General features: G+C 42.7%; 1 protein-coding gene across 2 annotated transcripts; it reads right to left on the bottom strand.

The window, feature by feature from the left end:
• Positions 1 to 278: 278 nt before the first annotated feature.
• On the bottom strand, positions 279 to 21,426 carry LOC131928509 (uncharacterized). 2 transcript variants are annotated; one of them, XM_059284578.1, is made up of 12 exons: positions 21,285 to 21,426; positions 21,007 to 21,133; positions 20,254 to 20,285; positions 19,719 to 19,943; positions 16,143 to 16,244; positions 14,569 to 14,721; positions 11,188 to 11,353; positions 10,033 to 10,147; positions 9,582 to 9,719; positions 8,231 to 8,445; positions 4,770 to 4,878; positions 279 to 1,396 (listed from the first exon to the last, which is right to left on the bottom strand). In XM_059284578.1, the coding sequence occupies exons 2-12, from the start codon at positions 21,037 to 21,039 to the stop codon at positions 1,053 to 1,055; spliced, it is 1,632 nt and encodes a 543-aa protein (XP_059140561.1). In that variant the 5' UTR covers positions 21,040 to 21,133; positions 21,285 to 21,426; the 3' UTR covers positions 279 to 1,052. The 2 variants fall into 2 exon arrangements, with proteins under 2 accessions (XP_059140561.1, XP_059140568.1); XM_059284585.1 differs by having other exon boundaries at positions 9,582 to 9,716.
• Positions 21,427 to 21,982: the final 556 nt, after the last annotated feature.

Genomic DNA, 21,982 nt, shown 5'->3' with positions numbered 1-21,982 from the left:
ACATTTCACTCGGGGTCGCCCCACCCTTGACCTGCGCCACCCCTACACCCCCACCCCGCCGTGGGGAGCTACTGGCCTGGCTCTAACACAACCGCATGATGCCGTATAATGTAACAAACTTTCAAAGATGTAATAAGCTTTCAAAGATGTAGCAAACATTCAAAGATGTAACAAATTTTCAAAGATGTAACAAACAAGTTTGAAAGATGTATTTTAATATAAACCGTAGACTTGTGTAAATGAAATGTAAAGCTAGATACATTGTAGACGTGTGTAAATGAAATATAAAGCTAGATACATTGTAGACGTGTGTAAATGAAATATAAAGCTAGATACATTGTAGACGTGTGTAAATGAAATGTAAAGCTAGATACATTGTAGACGTGTGTAAATGAAATATAAAGCTAGATACATTGTAGACGTGTGTAAATGAAATGTAAAGCTAGATACATTGTAGACGTATGTAAATGAAATATAAAGCTAGATACATTGTAGACGTGTGTAAATGAAATATAAAGCTAGATACATTGTAGACGTGTGTAAATGAAATATAAAGCTAGAGACCATTCTGTGTTCATAAGTCCACTCAGATTTACATGTGTTCATCTCTATTTGTCATCTTTATGAGTTCGCATTGGAAAAACAATATCTAAGGGAAATAACAGTGAATATATTTCAAACTCGAGGAGTGTTGTAAGAGTTATAAGAACTAATCACTCTTTTTTTTTAAAGTTTAAACAAAGGTAAAATTACTTTTCGCTTTATTCTTTTTGTATTTGACACATGTGCTTATAAATATAACGCTCGCTGAAAGACGCACAATTTATTTTAATTCAAGCTTTATGTGTAAAATTTGATAGAAATTTAATAATGAATACAAGAAAACCTATTGATGGTGAAATGTTGTCATTAATATAATACGAGAGTGCAGTTCGAAATTTCTTCTAGGTTATTTATCAAACAGGGATGTAGCAGAAATTTCGTCTAGGTTATTTATCAAACAAGGATGTAGTAGAAAGAAACTTTTGATTTTAGCGCGTCAATGAGTTGACTTAAGTAATTTCTGTACCGACTTGAACAATTTCCTTTTCCCTCTCCTGCTTCTTCCTCTCGCTCAGCTTCTGTTTGTCTATCTTCTTCTTGTTGTGACGCTCCCGAATCAACTTCCGGAACCGGACCTCGCTGCAGTCGACCTTGGCCTTGTCCAGGTCCGTCTCGGAGTCGAAGCTCTCGCAGTTGCTCATACTGAGGCTGTCGTCCTTGGAGACGTTGATGTGCTGGTGGTAGGTCTCCGGCGCGTCCTCTGAGATCTTCTCTGAGGGCATTAGCATGAGGGCGTCCCGGTCCAGCTCGAAGTTCTCAATGATGGCGCCGTACTCTTTAGATGCTGTGGACACTGGGGGGGGGGGGGGGTGACACAAGACAGTGATGGTGATGGTATGTGTTGGTGGTGATACAAGACAGTGATGGTGATGCTGGAGGTGATACAAGACAGTAATGGTGATGGTATGTGCTGGTGGTGATACAAGACAGTGATGGTGATGCTGGAGGTGATACAAGAAAGTAATGATGATACTATGTCCTGGAGGTGATAAAATATGCTAGAAGGCGATAATATATATATATATATATATATATATATATATATATATATATATATATATATATACTAGCCGTCCCGGCCAGGCCCTGCTCTGGCTTCTGTGAAAAACCTTTCTGTTAAAGACCATTACCTGTCTGTTTAGTAATCATCATAAACCCGGCATTGCCCACCCAAACCACAACCAACCAAAACAACAAAACGCAAACATAACGCTAACACAATTACAAATACAAACGAAAACAAAAACCTAACAACAAACCCAACCACAACCACAAACACCAATACAAACACAAAGAAAAAACAAACAAAAAAGCAAACGAAAACAAAAACCTAACAACAAACCCAACCACAAACACTAATACCAACAAAAAAAAAAACGAAAAAGCAAACGAAAACAAACCAAATCCAAACGCAAAACCAACCAAAAACACAAATACAAACCCAAACAAAAAAACACAAACAAAAACGAAAAAAGAAAGAACGAAAACAAACCAAATCCAAACGCAAAACCAACCAAAAACACAAATACAAACCCAAACAAAAAAAACACAAACAAAAACGAAAAAAGAAAGAACAAAAACGAACCAAATCAAAACGCAACCACTAACGCAAACCCACCTAAACACAAAGAAAACACTAACGCGAACATAAACGCCCGGGGCAGAATCGCCTGTTTTAGCTTAATAAACGACTATAGTACCCCAACTTATTCATAGTTTTTGCACTCACTTAAACGAACGCGCCTGTTTCAATTTAATGAACAATTATAATACTCCAAGCTTATCCGTAAAATACCTACAACATTTGCACTTGATCAATCCCCGCTAATTATGTAATTATTTTTTTTTTTCCCAACACCAAAACAAAGTAATTAAAAAGTAAATTATTTTCACGGAATGCAATGGGTTTATAAAGGGAAGTAATTGTGTTTTTCCTAATTTATCAAAGGGAAGTAAGTGCTATAGGACTAAATAAAGACATAATTAGAATTTTTGTAAAAGATGATTTTTTTTTAAAACTTGTGTTTAATGAACATGCCGACAATTATTACTATAATTTGAAAAATGAAAATTATTTCCCAACACTTTCAATAGTAATTTTTTAGCTCATAAATTTAGACAAATGCGCACGATAATTTTCTAACTTTTAAATTCGTACACTTCCAACGACATACAAATGCATTACATACAGAACTGAGCTTTATATATTAGATATATATATATATATATATATATATATATATATATATATATATATATATATATATATATTGAATGATAAAAGATGTAGAATTATGAGAGAAAGCCGAATGTTTAACTGGTCCACTAATTTTTGATAGTTTAGCTAGTGAGAATTCTTTGTGTAGTTTTTATACAGTTAGCCTTTGGATTACATTGGCCGTCTATACCTACATCTTTCGGTCATATCTAAATACATAGGTGTTTGTAAGCGAAATTTTATTTTCATTCTTTTGAGAAATTTATTTTAAAAAATGAAGCGAAAATTGAAACTCTATGGTGAATAGCATTGAATCTTTAGCAAGTTTACATATTTTGTATTTCCGACAAGTGATAGATCTAAAATCTACGATATAAAAAAATATATAAAAAGTGGCCTCCACATTTGTACAATTATAAATACGGATCCTCCATTTATATTGTGTTGCTATTGAATTAATTTAACTTCATTTAATTTTTAAACAACTTTATTAAGCATGGTTATTGTTTGTCTCCCTTGGTAAATTCGAATTTTATAATTTTGAAGTGATTACCATATATGTTTATTCACACACATTCCTCTTCTATCAACATTGAATGGCGTCTAAGGGTCTTACAGCTTTTCCATAAGACAGTTTCACCCACTACCCCACCCCAGATAACGTTATACACAAATTTAACACACACCATCCACATTATTTTGGGGACGGCCCTGCAGTGTTTCCGGAGATTTTTCTCCGCGGGGGGGGGGGGGGGGGGGGTGCACTTTAATTGAAATTTTCAGGGGGGGGGGGGGCAGCGGGAGACCTTCTTCGAAGAGATGCCTGGAAAAAACTCCTTGTCTAGTGGTAGAGCGCTGGACTTCTATCCCGAAAAAGTCGAGTTCAAATCCGGGTTCAATTCGGTAGAACTCGTGGCAAAAAAACAAAAAAACAAACTCGAACACGCTTCCTGACAACCCCGCCCCTCACAACATGATATATCAAGATAAACACTACACCTCTGTTGTTGTGTGTTATATATTGTGTGCACAGTCTCTAAACTTGTAAACCAGCATTACGATTGTCTTGTGTTCTCTTGTTACACTGTACATTATGTCCATCTCACTTTGTCACAAGTAGAATGTAAATAGTCGCCAACTAATCTATGACTTTCATATTGGACTGGGTTGACGTATCGAACATGGCAATTTAATGGAGATCTTGAGCCCAATTAGACATTACTTTCTACTGTGTATACAAGGACAGCATAAAGCCCACCTTTTTTTGGTTAACAGGTGAGTGTATGTATGTATATATATGTGTGTGTGTAGGTGTTTGTTGACACAGGCTGGAGACATATAGACTGAGACACATAGACTGAGACACATAGTCTGAGACACATAGTCTGAGACACGCGGAGACAGACATAGATCAGTGAAAGTCATGTCTGGAGGCAAAGACAGACTGGACAGGAGGGATTGGTAGGACAGGGACAGACAATAAACCAAGACTATCTACAGCAGACAGACAATAAATCAAGACTACCTACAAGACTGTGTTCAGCAGACAGACATAGCAGACTGTGAACAGACACGCTATAGACTTCAGACAGACAGACATAGACTATGAAGAGACACCGCTATAGACTTCAGACAGACAAACATAGACTATGAAGAGACACGCTATAGACTTGAGACAGACAAACATAGACTATGAAGCGACACGCTATAGACTTGAGACAGACAAACATAGGCTATGAAGAGACACACTATAGACTTGAGACAGACAAACATAGACTATGAAGAGACACGCTATAGACTTCAGACAGACAAACATAGACTATGAAGAGACACACTATAGACTTGAGACAGACAAACATAGACTATGAAGAGACACACTATAGACTTCAGACAGACAAACACAGACTATGAAGAGACCAGCAAGAGACAGACATGAGGCAGACATTACGTGCTCTGGTTTCTGTGAATGACGAATCTATCGTCCGGCGCAAGAGATTGTTCATCATCCTGGTAGCAGTGGCCAGCGACATGTTGGAACTGACCGCTGGTGGATCCGTCTAGCGGGGTCAAGGACAGAGGTCAAGAAAAAAATCGACTTTACAATCTTTGACAACTAGATATTTTATTATTTTCAAAGAAACAATTGAATCTGTTTACAATAAAAGTTTATGAGAAGAATGTGTCTGTATGCTGTGTCGGTTTTACATAGTCGCTCCTGTAGAGTCGGGCTCGTTAGCTAAGTGTTCTACGGACAACGTGTCGCTCCTGTAGAGTCGGGCTCGTTAGCTAAGTGTTCTACGGACAACGTGTCGCTCCTGTAGAGTCGGGCTCGTTAGCTAAGTGTTCTACGGACAGCGTGACGGGGGAGGCGGGCTCGTAGACCTATAAATAGAATCAAAATGGCTGCTATATTGCTGGCCGCTAAGAGAGGACAAAACTAAGAAACTAGTCGAAGCTAGTACCCCACTTCTTCCAACAGGACCACTTGTATTTCAACAGGACAACTTATGGGCCAACGGGACCACTTGTGGGCCAACGGGACCACTTGTGTTCCAACAGGACCATTTGTGTTCCAACAGGACCACTTGTGGGCCAACGGGACCACTTGTGTTCCAACAGGACCATTTGTGTTCCAACGGGACCACTTGTGTTCCAACAGGACCATTTGTGTTCCAACAGGACCACTTGTGGGCCAACGGGACCACTTGTGTTCCAACAGGACCATTTGTGTTCCAACAGGACCACTTGTGGGCCAACGGGACCACTTGTGTTCCAACAGGACCATTTGTGTTCCAACAGGACCACTTGTGGGCCAACGGGACCACTTGTGGGCCAATAGGACCACTTGTGGACCAACAGGAGCACTTGTGGGCCAACGGGACCACTTGTGGGCCAACCTGACCACTAGTGTAAGCTATAAACTGTGATACAGTGTGTTCTTTAGAACTATGTCCAGGACACAGTTTAAAAAAAATGTTCAGATAACTATTTTGTTCTAGGTTAAATTATATCATAATTTGTTGGAGGGGTAAACATGGTTAAACAGATTTTGGTTATTTCTGTCGCCATTTGCCAGTGAGGATAAGAGTTCCATTTTTACTTTCTCGTATATACGAAGTATGGAGAAAGTTTTGTAGTCGTGCACAAAAATAACATGAAATTTTGACAGTTTTCACCGTTTTACTCCTCAGTCCTTCATCACATCCGGAGTATAGAGGACTTATTTTAATCAGGCAAAAATTATAAATACAAATATATAAACGTTTTGGCGTTTTATGCGTTATCGAGTCGTAAAAACTGGACTTTGCAATTCTGTCCGTATATCTGTGTGTCTGTGTGTCTGTCTGTGTGTAAACACGATAACTTGAGTACCGTTACAGCTAGGTTGATGAAATTTCATATATAAGTATTTTATCAAAATCGTAGATCCTGATCAACTTTTGAGCGATTTCCGATAACCGGAAGTGGTACTTTTTTCTTGAATTTTTCAAAAGCCTATAAGTTGCGTACTATTTTAGATAGATGCATGAAATTTCACACGTATGTAAAAAAGCTAATTCTCTACCTTCTGTCAAATTTTGAGTAATTTCCGTTGACCGGAAGTACTAATTTACGCTATTTCCGATTTCTCAAAAAAACGCAAGTAAATTTATAAAGTACTAATAATATCCCGCACTTTTATACACATTTTATTAGGCGTTAGTCTCGAGTTCAAATCCGAGTTCAAGTCAGTAGACCGTCCCTGAGTCCACCCAACTCTGATGGGTTCCAACTCCTGTTAGGGAAAGTATAGGTGGCTGGGCATAGTGCTGACCACACTATCTCTTCATATGCCGAGGTCACAGAAACAAGTGAACTCTACTTCACTTGCCCCATAGACCGTAAGGTTTGAAAGGGAAACTTTTCACTTGGAGTGCAATTCTTTTTTTTTTACGAGATTCTATTCTTTTATAAAAAGTTTAAGTAATTAAAAATGGATAACAAATATTTTCTACGTCCTGAGATGCCATCCCTCGTAATTTTATATTAGAATATTCGAGAAATTTTAGGGGAGATCACTCCCGGTTTATTGACAGTAGGGTGAGAGTGTTGTAGGGTTCAGCACAAACAATAAGATAAAAGTGTTGGTTGTATGATGTCAGCTGCCAAGTAATACTTCCATGTGGTACAATGTGTGAGTGAGTGAGGGGCTGGTACAATGTGTGAGTGAGTGAAGTGCTGGTACAATGTGTGAGTGAGTGAGGGGCTGGTACAATGTGTGAGTGAGGGGCTGGTACAATGTGTGAGTGAGTGAGGGGCTGGTACAATGTGTGAGTGAGGGGCTGGTACAATGTGTGAGTGAGTGAGGGGCTGGTACAATGTGTGAGTGAGGGGCTGGTACAATGTGTGAGTGAGGTGCTGGTACAATGTGTGAGTGAGTGAGTGAGGTGCTGGTACAATGTGTGAGTGAGTGAGGTGCTGGTACAATGTGTGAGTGATTGAAGTGCTAGTACAATGTGTGAGTGAGGTGCTGGTACAATGTCTGAGTGAGGTGCTGGTACAATGTGTGAGTGAGTGAGTGAGGTGCTGGTACAATGTGTGAGTGATTGAAGTGCTAGTACAATGTGTGAGTGAGGTGCTGGTACAATGTGTGAGTGAGGTGCTGGTACAATGTGTGAATTAGGTGCTGGTACAATGTGTGAGTGATTGAAGTGCTAGTACAATGTGTGAGTGAGGTGCTGGTACAATGTGTGAGTGAGTGAAGTGCTGGTACAATGTGTGAGTGATTGAAGTGCTAGTACAATGTGTGAGTGAAGTGCTGGTACAAATTGTGAGTGATTGAAGTGCTAGTACAATGTGTGAGTTAAGTGCTGGTACAATGTGTGATTGAGTAAGTGATGTGCTGGTAAAATGTGTGACTGAAGTGCTAGTACAATGTGTGAGTGAGTGAGGTGCTGGTAAAATGTATGAGTGATTGAAGTGCTAGTACAATGTGTGAGTGAAGTGCTGGTACAATGTGTGAGTGAAGTGCTGGTACAATGTGTGAGTGAGTGAAGTGCTGGTACAATGTGTGAGTGAAGTGCTGGTACAATGTGTGAGTGAAGTGCTGGTACAATGTGTGAGTGAGTGAAGTGCTGGTACAATGTGTGAGTGAAGTGCTGGTACAATGTGTGAGTGAGTGAAGTGCTGGTACAATGTGTGAGTGAGTAAAGTGCTGGTACAATGTGTGTGTGAGTGAGTGAAGTGCTGGTACAATGTGTGAGTGAGGTGCTGGTATAATGTGTAAGTGAGTGAGGTGCTGGTACAATGTGTGAGTGAGTGAGGTGCTGGTACAATGTGTGAGTGAGTGCTGGTACAATGTGTGAGTGAGTGAGTGCTGGTACAATGTGTGAGTAAGTGAGCTGCTTGTACAAAGTTTGACCAACGTACCTGGAAGAGCACCCTGAAGGCCTCCGACCTATAGAGCGAACCTGTGAGACACAGCAAGAGGAACATGAAGGCGTGGTAGACGTACTGCAGCACGTCCAGCACACACATGATCTCAAAGGACGTCACACGCAGCTCAGGGAAGATGGCCGTCACAAACAGGGTGTGTTGGAGACGTCGGGGGGCTGACGTCATCAGGTGCATGAAGACCATCACAACTGGCGTGACAAATCGTGATCAGGTGCACACATTAGCGTGACAGGATGGGATGTTGAGGTGAATGAATTGACGTGACAGGATGGACGTGATCAGGTGCACACATTAACGTGACAGGATGGACGTGATCAGGTGCATACACAACGTGACAGGATGGACGTGATCAGGTGCACACATCAACGTGACAGGATGGACGTGATCAGGTGCACACATTAACGTGACAGGATGGACGTGATCAGGTGCACACATTAACGTGACAGGATGGACGTGATCAGGTGCATACACAACGTGACAGGATGGACGTGATCAGGTGCACACATCAACGTGACAGGATGGACGTGATCAGGTGCACACATTAACGTGACAGGATGGACGTGATCAGGTGCACACATTAACGTGACAGGATGGACGTGATCAGGTGCACATATTAACGTGACAGGATGGACGTGATCAGGTGCATACACAACGTGACAGGATGGACGTGATCAGGTGCACACATCAACGTGACAGGATGGACGTGATCAGGTGCACACATCAACGTGACAGGATGGACGTGATCAGGTGCACACATTAACGTGACAGGATGGACGTGATCAGGTGCACACATTAACGTGACAGGATGGACGTGATCAGGTGCATACACAACGTGACAGGATGGACGTGATCAGGTGCACACATTAACGTGACAGGATGGACGTGATCAGGTGCACACATTAACGTGACAGGATGGACGTGATCAGGTGCATACACAACGTGACAGGATGGACGTGATCAGGTGCACACATCAACGTGACAGGATGGACGTGATCAGGTGCACACATCAACGTGACAGGATGGACGTGATCAGGTGCACACATCAACGTGACAGGATGGACGTGATCAGGTGCACACATCAACGTGACAGGATGGACGTGATCAGGTGCACACATTAACGTGACAGGATGGACGTGATTAGGTGCACACATCAACGTGACAGGATGGACGTGATCAGGTGCACACATTAACGTGACAGGATGGAATGAGGTGCATGACGACCATCACAACATGAGAATTGGGGAGTGATGAGATGCATGAATTGACGTGACACGGGGGACGTGATGAGATAAGTGACCTTTGACCTTTCTGCCAGTGACCTTACCCGTCATACTGGTAGCGCAGTACTCCTTATTGGTTTCATCGTCCTTGTAATCAAACCCCGTTGGCAGACTGACGTCAGAAATCTGAGCTGACGCGTCCATCGAATATTTATTGGCTCCCAAGTCAAATGTGCCTTCTGCTACCACCACAGTGGCATTACGGGAAATAAAACAAATACAAAAACAAATAAATACATTTATCTATTCATGAAATAATATATGTAAAAAAAGAATAAAATGAACTATTTAAATTAATACATACATCATTAAAATACTAATTGACTAACCAATTAGTTAATTAAAAATATACATATACATATATATATATATATATATATATATATATATATATATATATATATATATATATATATATATATATATATATGTGTGTGTGTGTGTGTGTGTGTGTGTGTATGTGTGTGTAATATTTCCTCTTTTCGACCGACCTACCTTGTATGTCATCTCTATTAACTATCCCGACTCGTGATGTTACACGAGAAAAGGTTGCAGTTTTCTTACTGTCAAAACTTAAAACATGTTCGTCACTACTTCCCCTTGCATCCACCTGCAGCAACCGGAAACAGATTGAAAAAAACACAACTATTATTTACTGTTATTGCTTTAGTTGAGTCAGGGGCGTAGCCAGGCTCTCGGGGTAATGGGAGCGGCTGGAGGCAATGTATGGTAGACGGCCAATGTTGTAATATGTGATTGATGGCTCATGTAGAGATATGTGATCGAAGATTCATGTGGAAATATGTGGTCGGCAGCCTATGGTGAAATATGTAGGCGGCAGCCTATGATGAAATATGTGGTCGGCAGCCTATGATGAAATATGTGGTCGGCAGCCTATAATGAATTATGTGGTCGGCAGCCTATGATGAAATATGTGGTCGGCAGCCTATGATGAAATATGTGGTCGGCAGCCTATGATGAAATATGTGGTCGGCAGCCTATGATGAAATATGTGGTCGGCAGCCTATGATGAAATATGTGGTCGGCAGCCTATGATGAAATATGTGGTCGGCAGCCTATGATGAAATATGTGGTCGGCAGCCTATGGTGAAATATGTAGTCGGCAGCCTATGATGAAATATGTGGTCGGCTGCCTATGATGAAATATGTGGTCGGCAGCCTATGATGAAATATGTGGTCGGCTGCCTATGATGAAATATGTGGTCGGCAGCCTATGATGAAATATGTGGTCGGCAGCCTATGATGAAATATGTGGTCGGCAGCCTATGATGAAATATGTGGTCGGCTGCCTATGATGAAATATGTGGTCGGCAGCCTATGATGAAATATGTGGTCGGCAGCCTATGATGAAATATGTGGTCGGCAGCCTATGATGAAATATGTGGTCGGCAGCCTATGATGAAATATGTGGTCGGCTGCCTATGATGAAATATGTGGTCGGCAGCCTATGATGAAATATGTGGTCGGCAGCCTATGATGAAATATGTGGTCGGCAGCCTATGATGAAATATGTGGTTGAAGACCCGCCTGCTGAGCGCTACAAAACCAGCACAAGTGTCTGTGACGTGTCTCTGACGTGGCGTGACAACACGTGACAAAGCTCGTCACGTGCGTCACGTGTGTACACACCTTCTTGGCCAGCTGTTTCCTCAGACGCGAGTGCCGCAAGATGATCTCGATGAAGAGAACGACGATCAGGAAGACGTTCAAGGTCTCCTCCATCAGCGACAGGTTGCTCATCAAAATTCTCGACAGGTGCATGCCCTCGTAAGGCCTCAGGAATCCCAGTGCACACCTGATCAAAGATAGGCAAATATCGATTCTTAGAACACCTACAGCCACACAAAGGTAAGCAAATATCGATTCTTAGAACACCTACAGCTACACCTGCACAAAGGTAAGCAAATATCGATTCTTAGAACACCTACAGCCACACAAAGGTAAGCAAATATCGATTCTTAGAACACCTACAGCTACACCTGCACAAAGGTAAGCAAATATCGATTCTTAGAACACCTACAGCCACACAAAGGTAAGCAAATATCGATTCTTAGAACACCTACAGCTACACCTGCACAAAGGTAAGCAAATATCGATTCTTAGAACACCAACAGCTACACCTGCACTGCACAAAGGTAAGCAAATATCGATTCTTAGAACACCTACACCTGCACAAAGGTAAGCAAATATCGATTCTTAGAACACCTACAGCTACACCTGCCCAAAGGTAAGCAAATATCGATTCTTAGAACACCAACAGCTACACCTGCACAAAGGTAAGCAAATATAGATTCTTAGAACACCTACACCTGCACAAAGGTAAGCAAATATCGATTCTTAGAACACCTACAGCCACACCTGCACAAAGGTAAGCAAATATCGATTCTTAGAACACCTACACCTGCACAAAGGTAAGCAAATATCGATTCTTAGAACACCTACAGCCACACCTGCACAAAGGTAAGCAGATATCGATTCTTAGAACACCTACACCTGCACAAAGGTAAGCAAATATCGATTCTTAGAACACCTACAGCCACACCTGCACAAAGGTAAGCAAATATCGATTCTTAGAACACCAACAACTACACCTACACAAAGGTAAGCAAATATCGATTCTTAGAACACCAACAACTACACCTACACAAAGGTAAGCAAATATCGATTCTTAGAACACCAACAGCTACACCTGCCCAAAGGTAAGCAAATATCGATTCTTATAACACCTACACCTGCCCAAAGGTAAGCAAATATCGATTCTTAGAACACCAACAGCTACACCTGCCCAAAGGTAAGCAAATATCGATTCTTAGAACACCAACAGCTACACCTGCACAAAGGTAAGCAAATATCGATTCTTAGAACACCAACAGCTACACCTACACAAAGGTAAGCAAATATCGATTCTTAGAACACCTACAACTACACCTACACAAAGGTAAGCAAACATCGATTCTTAGAACACCAACAGCCACACCTACACAAAGGTAAGCAAATATCGATTCTTAGAACACCAACAGCCACACCTACACAAAGGTAAGCAAACATCGATTCTTAGAACACCTACAGCTACACCTGCCCAAAGGTAAGCAAATATCGATTCTTAGAACACCAACAGCTACACCTGCCCAAAGGTAAGCAAATATCGATTCTTAGAACACCAACAGCTACACCTGCCCAAAGGTAAGCAAATATCGATTCTTCGAACACCTACAGCCACACCTGTACAAAGGTAAGCAAATATCGATTCTTAGAACACCTACAACTACACCTGCACATAGGTAAGCAAATATCGATTCTTAGAACACCAGCAGCCACACCTGTACAAAGGTAAGCACATATCGATTCTTAGAACACCTACAACTACACCTGCACAAAGGTAAGCACATATCGATTCTTAGAACACCAACAGCTACACCTGCCCAAAGGTAAGCACATATCGATTCTTAGAACACCTACAGCTACACCTGCCCAAAGGTAAGCACATATCGATTCTTAGAACACCTACAGCTACACCTGCCCAAAGGTAAGCAGATATCGATTCTTAGAACACCTACAGCTACACCTGCACAAAGGTAAGCAGATATCGATTCTTAGAACACCTACAGCTACACCTGCCCAAAGGTAAGCAGATATCGATTCTTAGAACACCAACAGCCACACCTGCCCAAAGGTAAGCAAATATCGATTCTTAGAACACCAACAGCCACACCTGCACAAAAGTAATTAAATATCGATTCTTAGAACACCTACAGCTACACCTGCCCAAAGGTAAGCAAATATCGATTCTTAGAACACCTACAGCTACACCTGCCCAAAGGTAAGCAAATCTCGATTCTTAGAACACCAACAGCCACACCTGTACAAAGGTAAGCAAATATCGATTCTTAGAACACCTACAGCTACACCTGCCCAAAGGTAAGCAGATATCGATTCTTAGAACACCTACAGCTACACCTGCACAAAGGTAAGCAGATATCGATTCTTAGAACACCTACAGCTACACCTGCCCAAAGGTAAGCAAATATCGATTCTTAGAACACCTACAACTGCACAAAGGTAAGCACATATCGATTCTTAGAACACCTACAACTGCACAAAGGTAAGCAAATATCGATTCTTAGAACACCTACAACTGCACAAAGGTAAGCAAATATCGATTCTTAGAAGACCAACAGCCACTCTTGTAGATTGTATATCCCATTTCACATCAATAACCGCATTCGATGTTTATTTTTTAAACTTGACCTACGTTGCGAAATGTGCTACTGATGTGGAGGGGGGGGGGGGGAGTGTAGTTTAATCTACGATGTAGTTGGTGGGTGTTCTGTGGCGGGGTAGTACCGTAGGTTATTTACACATCGTGTAAAACAAAACGCCAACAAAGATCTTCGATGTTAAAAAGGCTAACAAGATCCAGACAGACAACAAAGACCTCAGACAGACAACCAAGACCTCAGACAGACAACCAAGACCTCAGACAGACAAACAAGACATGAGACAACCAAGACCTCAGACAGACAACCAAGACCTCAGACAAACAACCAAGACCACAGACAGACAACCAAGACATGAGACAACCAAGACCTCAGACAGACAACCAAGATCTCAGACAGACAACCAAGACCTCAGACAGACAACCAAGACATGAGACAACCAAGACCGCAGACAGACAACCAAGACCTCAGACAGACAACCAAGACCTCACACAGACAACCAAGACATGAGACAACCAAGACCTCAGACAGACAACCAAGACCTCAGACAGACAACAAAGACCTCAGACAGACGACTAAGACATGCGACAGACCACAGACAAACAACTAAGACGAAAGACAAACAACCAAGACCACAGACAAACAACCAAGACCACAGACAGACCACAGACAGACAACCAAGACATGAGACAGACAAGCCAGACCACAGACAGACAACCAAGACATGAGACAGACAAGCCAGACCACAGACAGACAACCAAGACATGAGACAGACAAGCCAGACTGAACTCACCCTCTGTCGCTAGTGTTCCTATACAACTGGTCGTAGGCCTCAATGTAGCTAGAGACTGGCACCGAACACAGGAGGATGACGGAGGCGTTGGTCAACACTGGCACCCGCACCGCTTCGATCGTCTTACTGTAGGTGTCTGGCACCCGCTGGGCCCTAGCACAGTGGAGGTACCGCGTTGATGGGGAGGTTACTTGGTTGTGTGGGGAGGTTGGTTGTGTGGGGAGGTTATATGGTTGTGTGGGAAGTTTGGTTGTGTGGGGAGGTTGGTTGTGTGGGGAGGTTATATGGTTGTGTGGGAAGGTTGGTTGTGTGGGGAGGTTGGTTGTGTGGGGAGGTTACATGGTTGTGTGGGGAGGTTACTTGGTTGTATGGGGAGGTTATATGGTTGTGTGGGGAGGTTACTTGGTTGTGTGGGGAGGTTATATGGTTGTGTGGGAAGGTTGGTTGTGTGGGGAGGTTACATGGTTGTGTGGGGAGGTTACTTGGTTGTGTGGGGAGGTTATATGGTTGTGTGGGGAGGTTGGTTGTGTGGGGAGGTTACATGGTTGTGTGGGGAGGTTATATGGTTGTGTGGGGAGGTTATATGGTTGTGTGGGAAGGTTGGTTGTGTGGGGAGGTTACATGGTTGTGTGGGGAGGTTATATGGTTGTATGGGAAGGTTACATGGTTGTGTGGGGAGGTTAGATGGTTGTATGAAGAGGTTATATGGTTGTATGGGGAGGTTGGTTGTGTGGGGAGGTTATATGGTTGTATGGGGAGGTTACATGGTTGTATGGGGAGGTTATATGGTTGAATGGGAAGGTTACATGGTTGAATGGGGATGTTGGTTGTGTGGGGAGGTTAGATGGTTGTGTGGGGAGGTTATATGGTTGTATGGGGAGGTTGGTTGTGTGGGGAGGTTAGATGGTTGAATGGGGAGGTTATATGGTTGTGTGGGGAGGTTATATGGTTGTATGGGGAGGTTACATGGTTGTGTGGGGAGGTTGGTTGTGTGGGGAGGTTGGTTGTGTGGGGAGGTTATATGGTTGTATGGGGAGGTTGGTTGTGTGGGGAGGTTATATGGTTGTATGGGGAGGTTGGTTGTGTGGGGAGGTTACATGGTTGTATAGGGAGGTTATATGGTTGAATGGGAAGGTTACATGGTTGAATGGGGAGGTTACATGGTTGTGTGGGGAGGTTAGATGGTTGTTTTGGGGGGGGGTTAGATGGTTGTATGGGGAGGTTGTTTGTGTGTGGGGAGGTTATATGGTTGTGTGGGGAGGTTATATGGTTGTATGGGGAGGTTATATGGTTGTATGGGGAGGTTATATGGTTGTTTGGGGATGTTACATGGTTGTGTGGGGGGGTTATATGGTTGTATGGGGAGGTTACATGGTTGTGTGAGGATGTTACATGGTTGTGTGGGGAGGTTATATGGTTGTATGGGGAGGTTGGTTTTGATTCTGTTGTAGATGGTCAAGAGGTGCGTGGGGTGACGGTGGGGGTGGGGGTGGGGGTGGAGACTTACTTGATTCTGTTGTAGATGGTCAAGAGGTGAAGGTGGGGGTGGGGGGGGGGTGGGGGTGGAGACTCACTTGATTCTGTTGTAGATGGTCAAGCTGATGCTGAAAGCCCGCGAGTTGTCCATGACCAACATGAACCAGACGACATACAAGCACACGCTAAACGAGTTCATTCTGTGGATGTTGGGAGATGTTGTACATTCATTCAACGGCTTTGTTGGGAGATGTTGTACATTCATTCTGTGGATGTTGGGAGATGTTGTACATTCATTCAACGGCTTTGTTGGGAGATGTTGTACATTCATTCTGTGGATGTTGGGAGATGTTGTACATTCATTCTGTGGATGTTGTGAGATGTTGTACATTCATTCTGTGGATGTTGGGAGATGTTGTACATTCATTCTGTGGATGTTGGGAGATGTTGTACATTCATTCTGTGGATGTTGGGAGATGTTGTACATTCATTCAACGGCTTTGTTGGGAGATGTTGTACATTCATTCTGTGGATGTTGGGAGATGTTGTACATTCATTCTGTGGATGTTGTGAGATGTTGTACATTCATTCTGTGGATGTTGGGAGATGTTGTACATTCATTCTGTGGATGTTGGGAGATGTTGTACATTCATTCAACGGCTTTGTTGGGAGATGTTGTACATTCATTCTGTGGATGTTGGGAGATGTTGTACATTCATTCTGTGGATGTTGGGAGATGTTGTACATTCATTCAACGGCTTTGTTGGGAGATGTTGTACATTCATTCTGTGGATGTTGTGAGATGTTGTACATTCATTCTGTGGATGTTGTGAGATGTTGTACATTCATTCAACGGCTTTGTTGGGAGATGTTGTACATTCATTCTGTGGATGTTGGGAGATGTTGTACATTCATTCTGTGGATGTTGGGAGATGTTGTACATTCATTCTGTGGATGTTGGGAGATGTTGTACATTCATTCAACGGCTTTGTTGGGAGATGTTGTACATTCATTCTGTGGATGTTGGGAGATGTTGTACATTCATTCTGTGGATGTTGGGAGATGTTGTACATTCATTCTGTGGATGTTGTGAGATGTTGTACATTCATTCTGTGGATGTTGGGAGATGTTGTACATTCATTCTGTGGATGTTGGGAGATGTTGTACATTCATTCTGTGGATGTTGGGAGATGTTGTACATTCATTCTGTGGATGTTGTGAGATGTTGTACATTCATTCTGTGGATGTTGTGAGATGTTGTACATTCATTCTGTGGATGTTGTGAGATGTTGTACATTCATTCTGTGGATGTTGGGAGATGTTGTACATTCATTCTGTGGATGTTGGGAGATGTTGTACATTCATTCAACGGCTTTGTTGGGAGATGTTGTACATTCATTCTGTGGATGTTGTGAGATGTTGTACATTCATTCAACGGCTTTGTTGTGAGATGTTGTACATTCATTCTGTGGATGTTGGGAGATGTTGTACATTCATTCAACGGCTTTGTTGTGAGATGTTGTACATTCATTCTGTGGATGTTGTGAGATGTTGTACATTCATTCAACGGCTTTGTTGTGAGATGTTGTACATTCATTCCGTGGATGTTGTGAGATGTTGTACATTCATTCAACGGCTTTGTTGGGAGATGTTGTACATTCATTCTGTGGATGTTGTCAGATGTTGTACATTCATTCAACGGCTTTGTTGTGAGATGTTGTACATTCATTCTGTGGATGTTGTGAGATGTTGTACATTCATTCAACGGCTTTGTTGGGAGATGTTGTACATTCATTCTGTTGATGTTGTGAGATGTTGTACATTCATTCTGTGGATGTTGGGAGATGTTGTACATTCATTCAATGGTTTTGTGGCAGATACATTCATTCAACGGCTTTGTGTTGTGGGCAGTGATACATTCATTCAATGGCTTTGTGTTGTGGGTAGTGATACATTCATTCTAGGGCTTTAAGTTGTGGGTAGTGATACATTCATTCAACGGCTTTGTGTTGTGGGTAGTGATACATTCACTCAACGGCTTTGAGTTGTGGGCAGTAATACATTCACTCAACGGCTTTGTGTTGTGGGTAGTAATACATTCATTCAATGGCTTTGTGTTGTGGGTAGTGATACATTCATTCTAGGGCTTTAAGTTGTGGGTAGTGATACATTCATTCAACGGCTTTGTGTTGTGGGTAGTGATACATTCACTCAACGGCTTTGTGGGCAGTAATACATTCACTCAACGGCTTTGTGTTGTGGGTAGTGATACATTCATTCTAGGGCTTTAAGTTGTGGGTAGTGATACATTCATTCAATGGCTTTGTGTTGTGGGTAGTGATACATTCATTCTAGGGCTTTAAGTTGTGGGTAGTGATACATTCATTCTAGGGCTTTGAGTTGTGGGCAGTGATACATTTATTCAACGGCTTTGTGTTGTGGGTAGTGATACATTCACTCAACGGCTTTGTGGGCAGTAATACATTCACTCAACGGCTTTGTGTTGTGGGTAGTGATACATTCATTCTAGGGCTTTGTGTTGTGGGCAGTGATACATTCATTCAACGGCTTTGTGTTGTGGGTAGTGATACATTCATTCAATGGTTTTGTGGCAGATACATTCATTCAACGGCTTTGTGTTGTGGGCAGTGATACATTCATTCAACGGCTTTGTGTTGTGTCGTAACTTTCACCACGAAAACAAACCAAACTTTTCTGCCGTGCAGACAAACCAAACTTTTCTGCCGTGCAGACTTCTTCTTCTTCGTTCTTAATTTTTAGTGATGCGAGGGATCGAGGCTTATCTGACAGAGGGTTTGAACTCGAGACTTTTTTCGAATTCATCAGCTTTGCCGACTCGACCACGCCTCCAACACAATTAAGCGTTACGTGTCAACTGGTTATGCGCCAGTGAGGCCATTGACTCCGATTTCAGCCTGATTTTCTTTTGGATTTGCTTCCATAGCCTTTGTCCAACCAAGAACAAACTACAAGGCAGCAGTTGTTTGATTTCGGAGTTGTCTCTCCTAGAAGAGTGGCTGTCCCCAGCTAACGAGCCTCATCTGCCCGAGTGCCGTACAGACAAACCAAACTTTTCTGCCGTACACCATACAGACAAACCAAACTTTTCTGCCGTACACCATACAGACAAACCAAACTTTTCTGCCGTACAGACAAACCAAACTTTTCTGTCGTACAGACAAACCAAACTTTTCTGCCGTACACCATACAGACAAACCAAACTTTTCTGTCGTACACCATACAGACAAACCAAACTTTTCTTTCGTACAGACAAACCAAACTTTTCTGCCGTACAGCATACAGACAAACCAAACTTTTCTGTCGTACAGACAAACCAAACTTTTCTGTCGTACAGACAAACCAAACTTTTCTGCCGTACACCATACAGACAAACCAAACTTTTCTGTCGTACAGACAAACCAAACTTTTCTGTCGTACAGACAAACCAAACTTTTCTGTCGTACAGACAAACCAAACTTTTCTGCCGTACACCATACAGACAAACCAAACTTTTCTGCCGTACACCATACAGACAAACCAAACTTTTCTGCCGTACACCATACAGACAAACCAAACTTTTCTGCCGTGCAGACAAACCAAACTTTTCTGCCGTGCAGACAAACCAAACCGTACACCATACAGAGCAACCAAACCTATGAACTGTATTCGAGTGTACATCCAGCATGAAGGAGTGGTGCCTGATCATGCCCAGGAGGAGCACGGCGATGTTGAAGCAGCAGATGATCTTCATGTGGGCCGAGAAGGACATGGACTGGAAGACCCTCGAGCTGAAGACGCCAATGGCGATACAGTTGAAGAAAACCCCAGCCACAAACAGCCCTGTCGTCGTTATAGTGGCCGCCTCCATCAGGCTGGTACTGGGGTACGGGTGGGGGGGGGGGGGGGGGGGGAATGGGGGTGAGGGGAGGTAGGTAATTAATATAGGCAATTATCATGAGTTTCCTATCTTTAACAAATCTATGTTTAGTGTATGAGATACAGACGGAGAAATACAATGCGATTAGAGGGACGAAGAGATAGAGAGAGAGAGAGAGAGAGGGGAGGGGGGGGGAGGGGGGAGAGAGGGGAGAGAAAGAGAGAGAGAGACTGTGAGATAGAAGTTGTGAGAAAGAAAATGAGAGAACTGGGGAGAGGGTGTGGTAGGAAAATTTTAAAAAGAAAACATACGGCTCGTCGTAGAACTTAAACTTTGTTTCAGCCTGAAAAAATACGGAGATAAAAGGATCACATCAATGGGAGTTCCAACAAAAGTTATCCTGAACTTAGTGACACGTCCCCAACACTATCTCAACACAACCATTCCTTAAATAACAAAACGTATTACACCCCCCCCCCTTCTATTTCATACGGTCCACGGTACCCAGGCAACTCCCATCTGCCAACAGCAATAGTCCTGTTGACCGTGATCAGCTCCAGATCAGTTTGATGCTTGCCCCTAGAACAGCGCCGACCCCCCCCCCCCCCCACCTCACCACGTCAAGTATCCCCCGGGACTTTCTCACCCCTTCCCCCGTAATGTGCTAGATTCTTGAACACAACTTGTGCCCCCCCCCCCCACATCCCCCGTAATGTGCTAGACCCCTTGAACACAACTTGCTCTCCCCCCCCCCACATCCCCCGTAATGTGCTAGACCCCTTGAACACAACTTGTGCCCCCCCCCCCCACATCCCCGTAATGTGCTAGACCCCTTGAACACAACTTGCCCCCCCCCCCACATCCCCCGTAATGTGCTAGACCCCTTGAACACAACTTGCCCCCCCCCCCCCCCACATCCCCCGTAATGTGCTAGACCCCTTGAACACAACTTGTCCCCCCCCCCCCCCCACATCCACCGTAATGTGCTAGACCCCTTGAACACAACTTGCCCCCCCCCCCCCCCGTTAAATGCCTCACCTTGTCACCCCCCCCCCCCCCCTTACCTTGACCGTGGTGTTGGTGACGTTACCCGCCATGTTTTCCCGGCTCACTATCAGACTCGCCTTCACAGCAAATTTCAATGTCAAGGTCAAGTTTTGTAGGTTACATCAAGCCAACGAAAGTTGAAAACTGTAGTGAAAATGTTGGGTTCTACAAATAGCCGTCTTTATCATGTAGATCTATAACTAATTGCTAATTTTAATAATTTAATTAGAAATATTCATGCCGCAGCTACAAGAGAAATAACTGAAACTTTCCAGCCTTTTCTTGGGTTACGTACCCTTGTCGTGTAAACTGTATTCGGCAAGCCTTGAAGATTTGATCCGGCAGTTCTGTTGGCGCTAGCTGTAGACCACACGAACGACTTGCAGCAGATAATTTCCCGCGCGTAACACACACGTGTTGACAGCTGACAGCATTGAGTGAGCTGACACCTTTGTCTATTGTTTGCATTATTAGTTGTGCACTTAGGGAAAATCCCGTCTATTTTTAAAGTGACTGCGATTTTAAAATGTGAAAATAAGTTTTGATAAACATTACGTCGGTTGACATAAATATAATGAAACATTAAAAAAAAACGTATATAAACTTTTAATATAACATATAGATATAATTTTTAAATAAATAAAGGAGCTCTCTTTGATACTAAATTGAAGCTTATTTCCTTGGCTGTGTTTCTTGATTTTCTTTTGTTTCTTGTCCGAATTGCTCTAGATTGTAATAAAAAAAATAATAAACCTTTGTCCATTGGTACGTGGACAACCTTTTATTTTTAAAATGACATGAAATGATGAATATCTTTTTTTTTTTGGGGGGGGGGGGGGGGGATCATCACACAGACAATAGAAGTTTGGCTAAAGAATTCCCTAAAACAAAAACCTATTTTGTTATATTTTTTAAAAGCTATTATTAAATTTAAGCAAATCATTTTCCTTTTAGTAATGATCATGTTACACCCCCCTTCACCCAATCATAAGT

Source organism: Physella acuta, unplaced genomic scaffold, assembly GCF_028476545.2.
Source record: "Physella acuta isolate Inbredline_101_S28 unplaced genomic scaffold, ASM2847654v3 ptg000091l, whole genome shotgun sequence".
NCBI lineage: Eukaryota > Metazoa > Mollusca > Gastropoda > Physidae > Physella > Physella acuta.
This window is presented reverse-complemented; position numbering and strand designations above follow the sequence as displayed.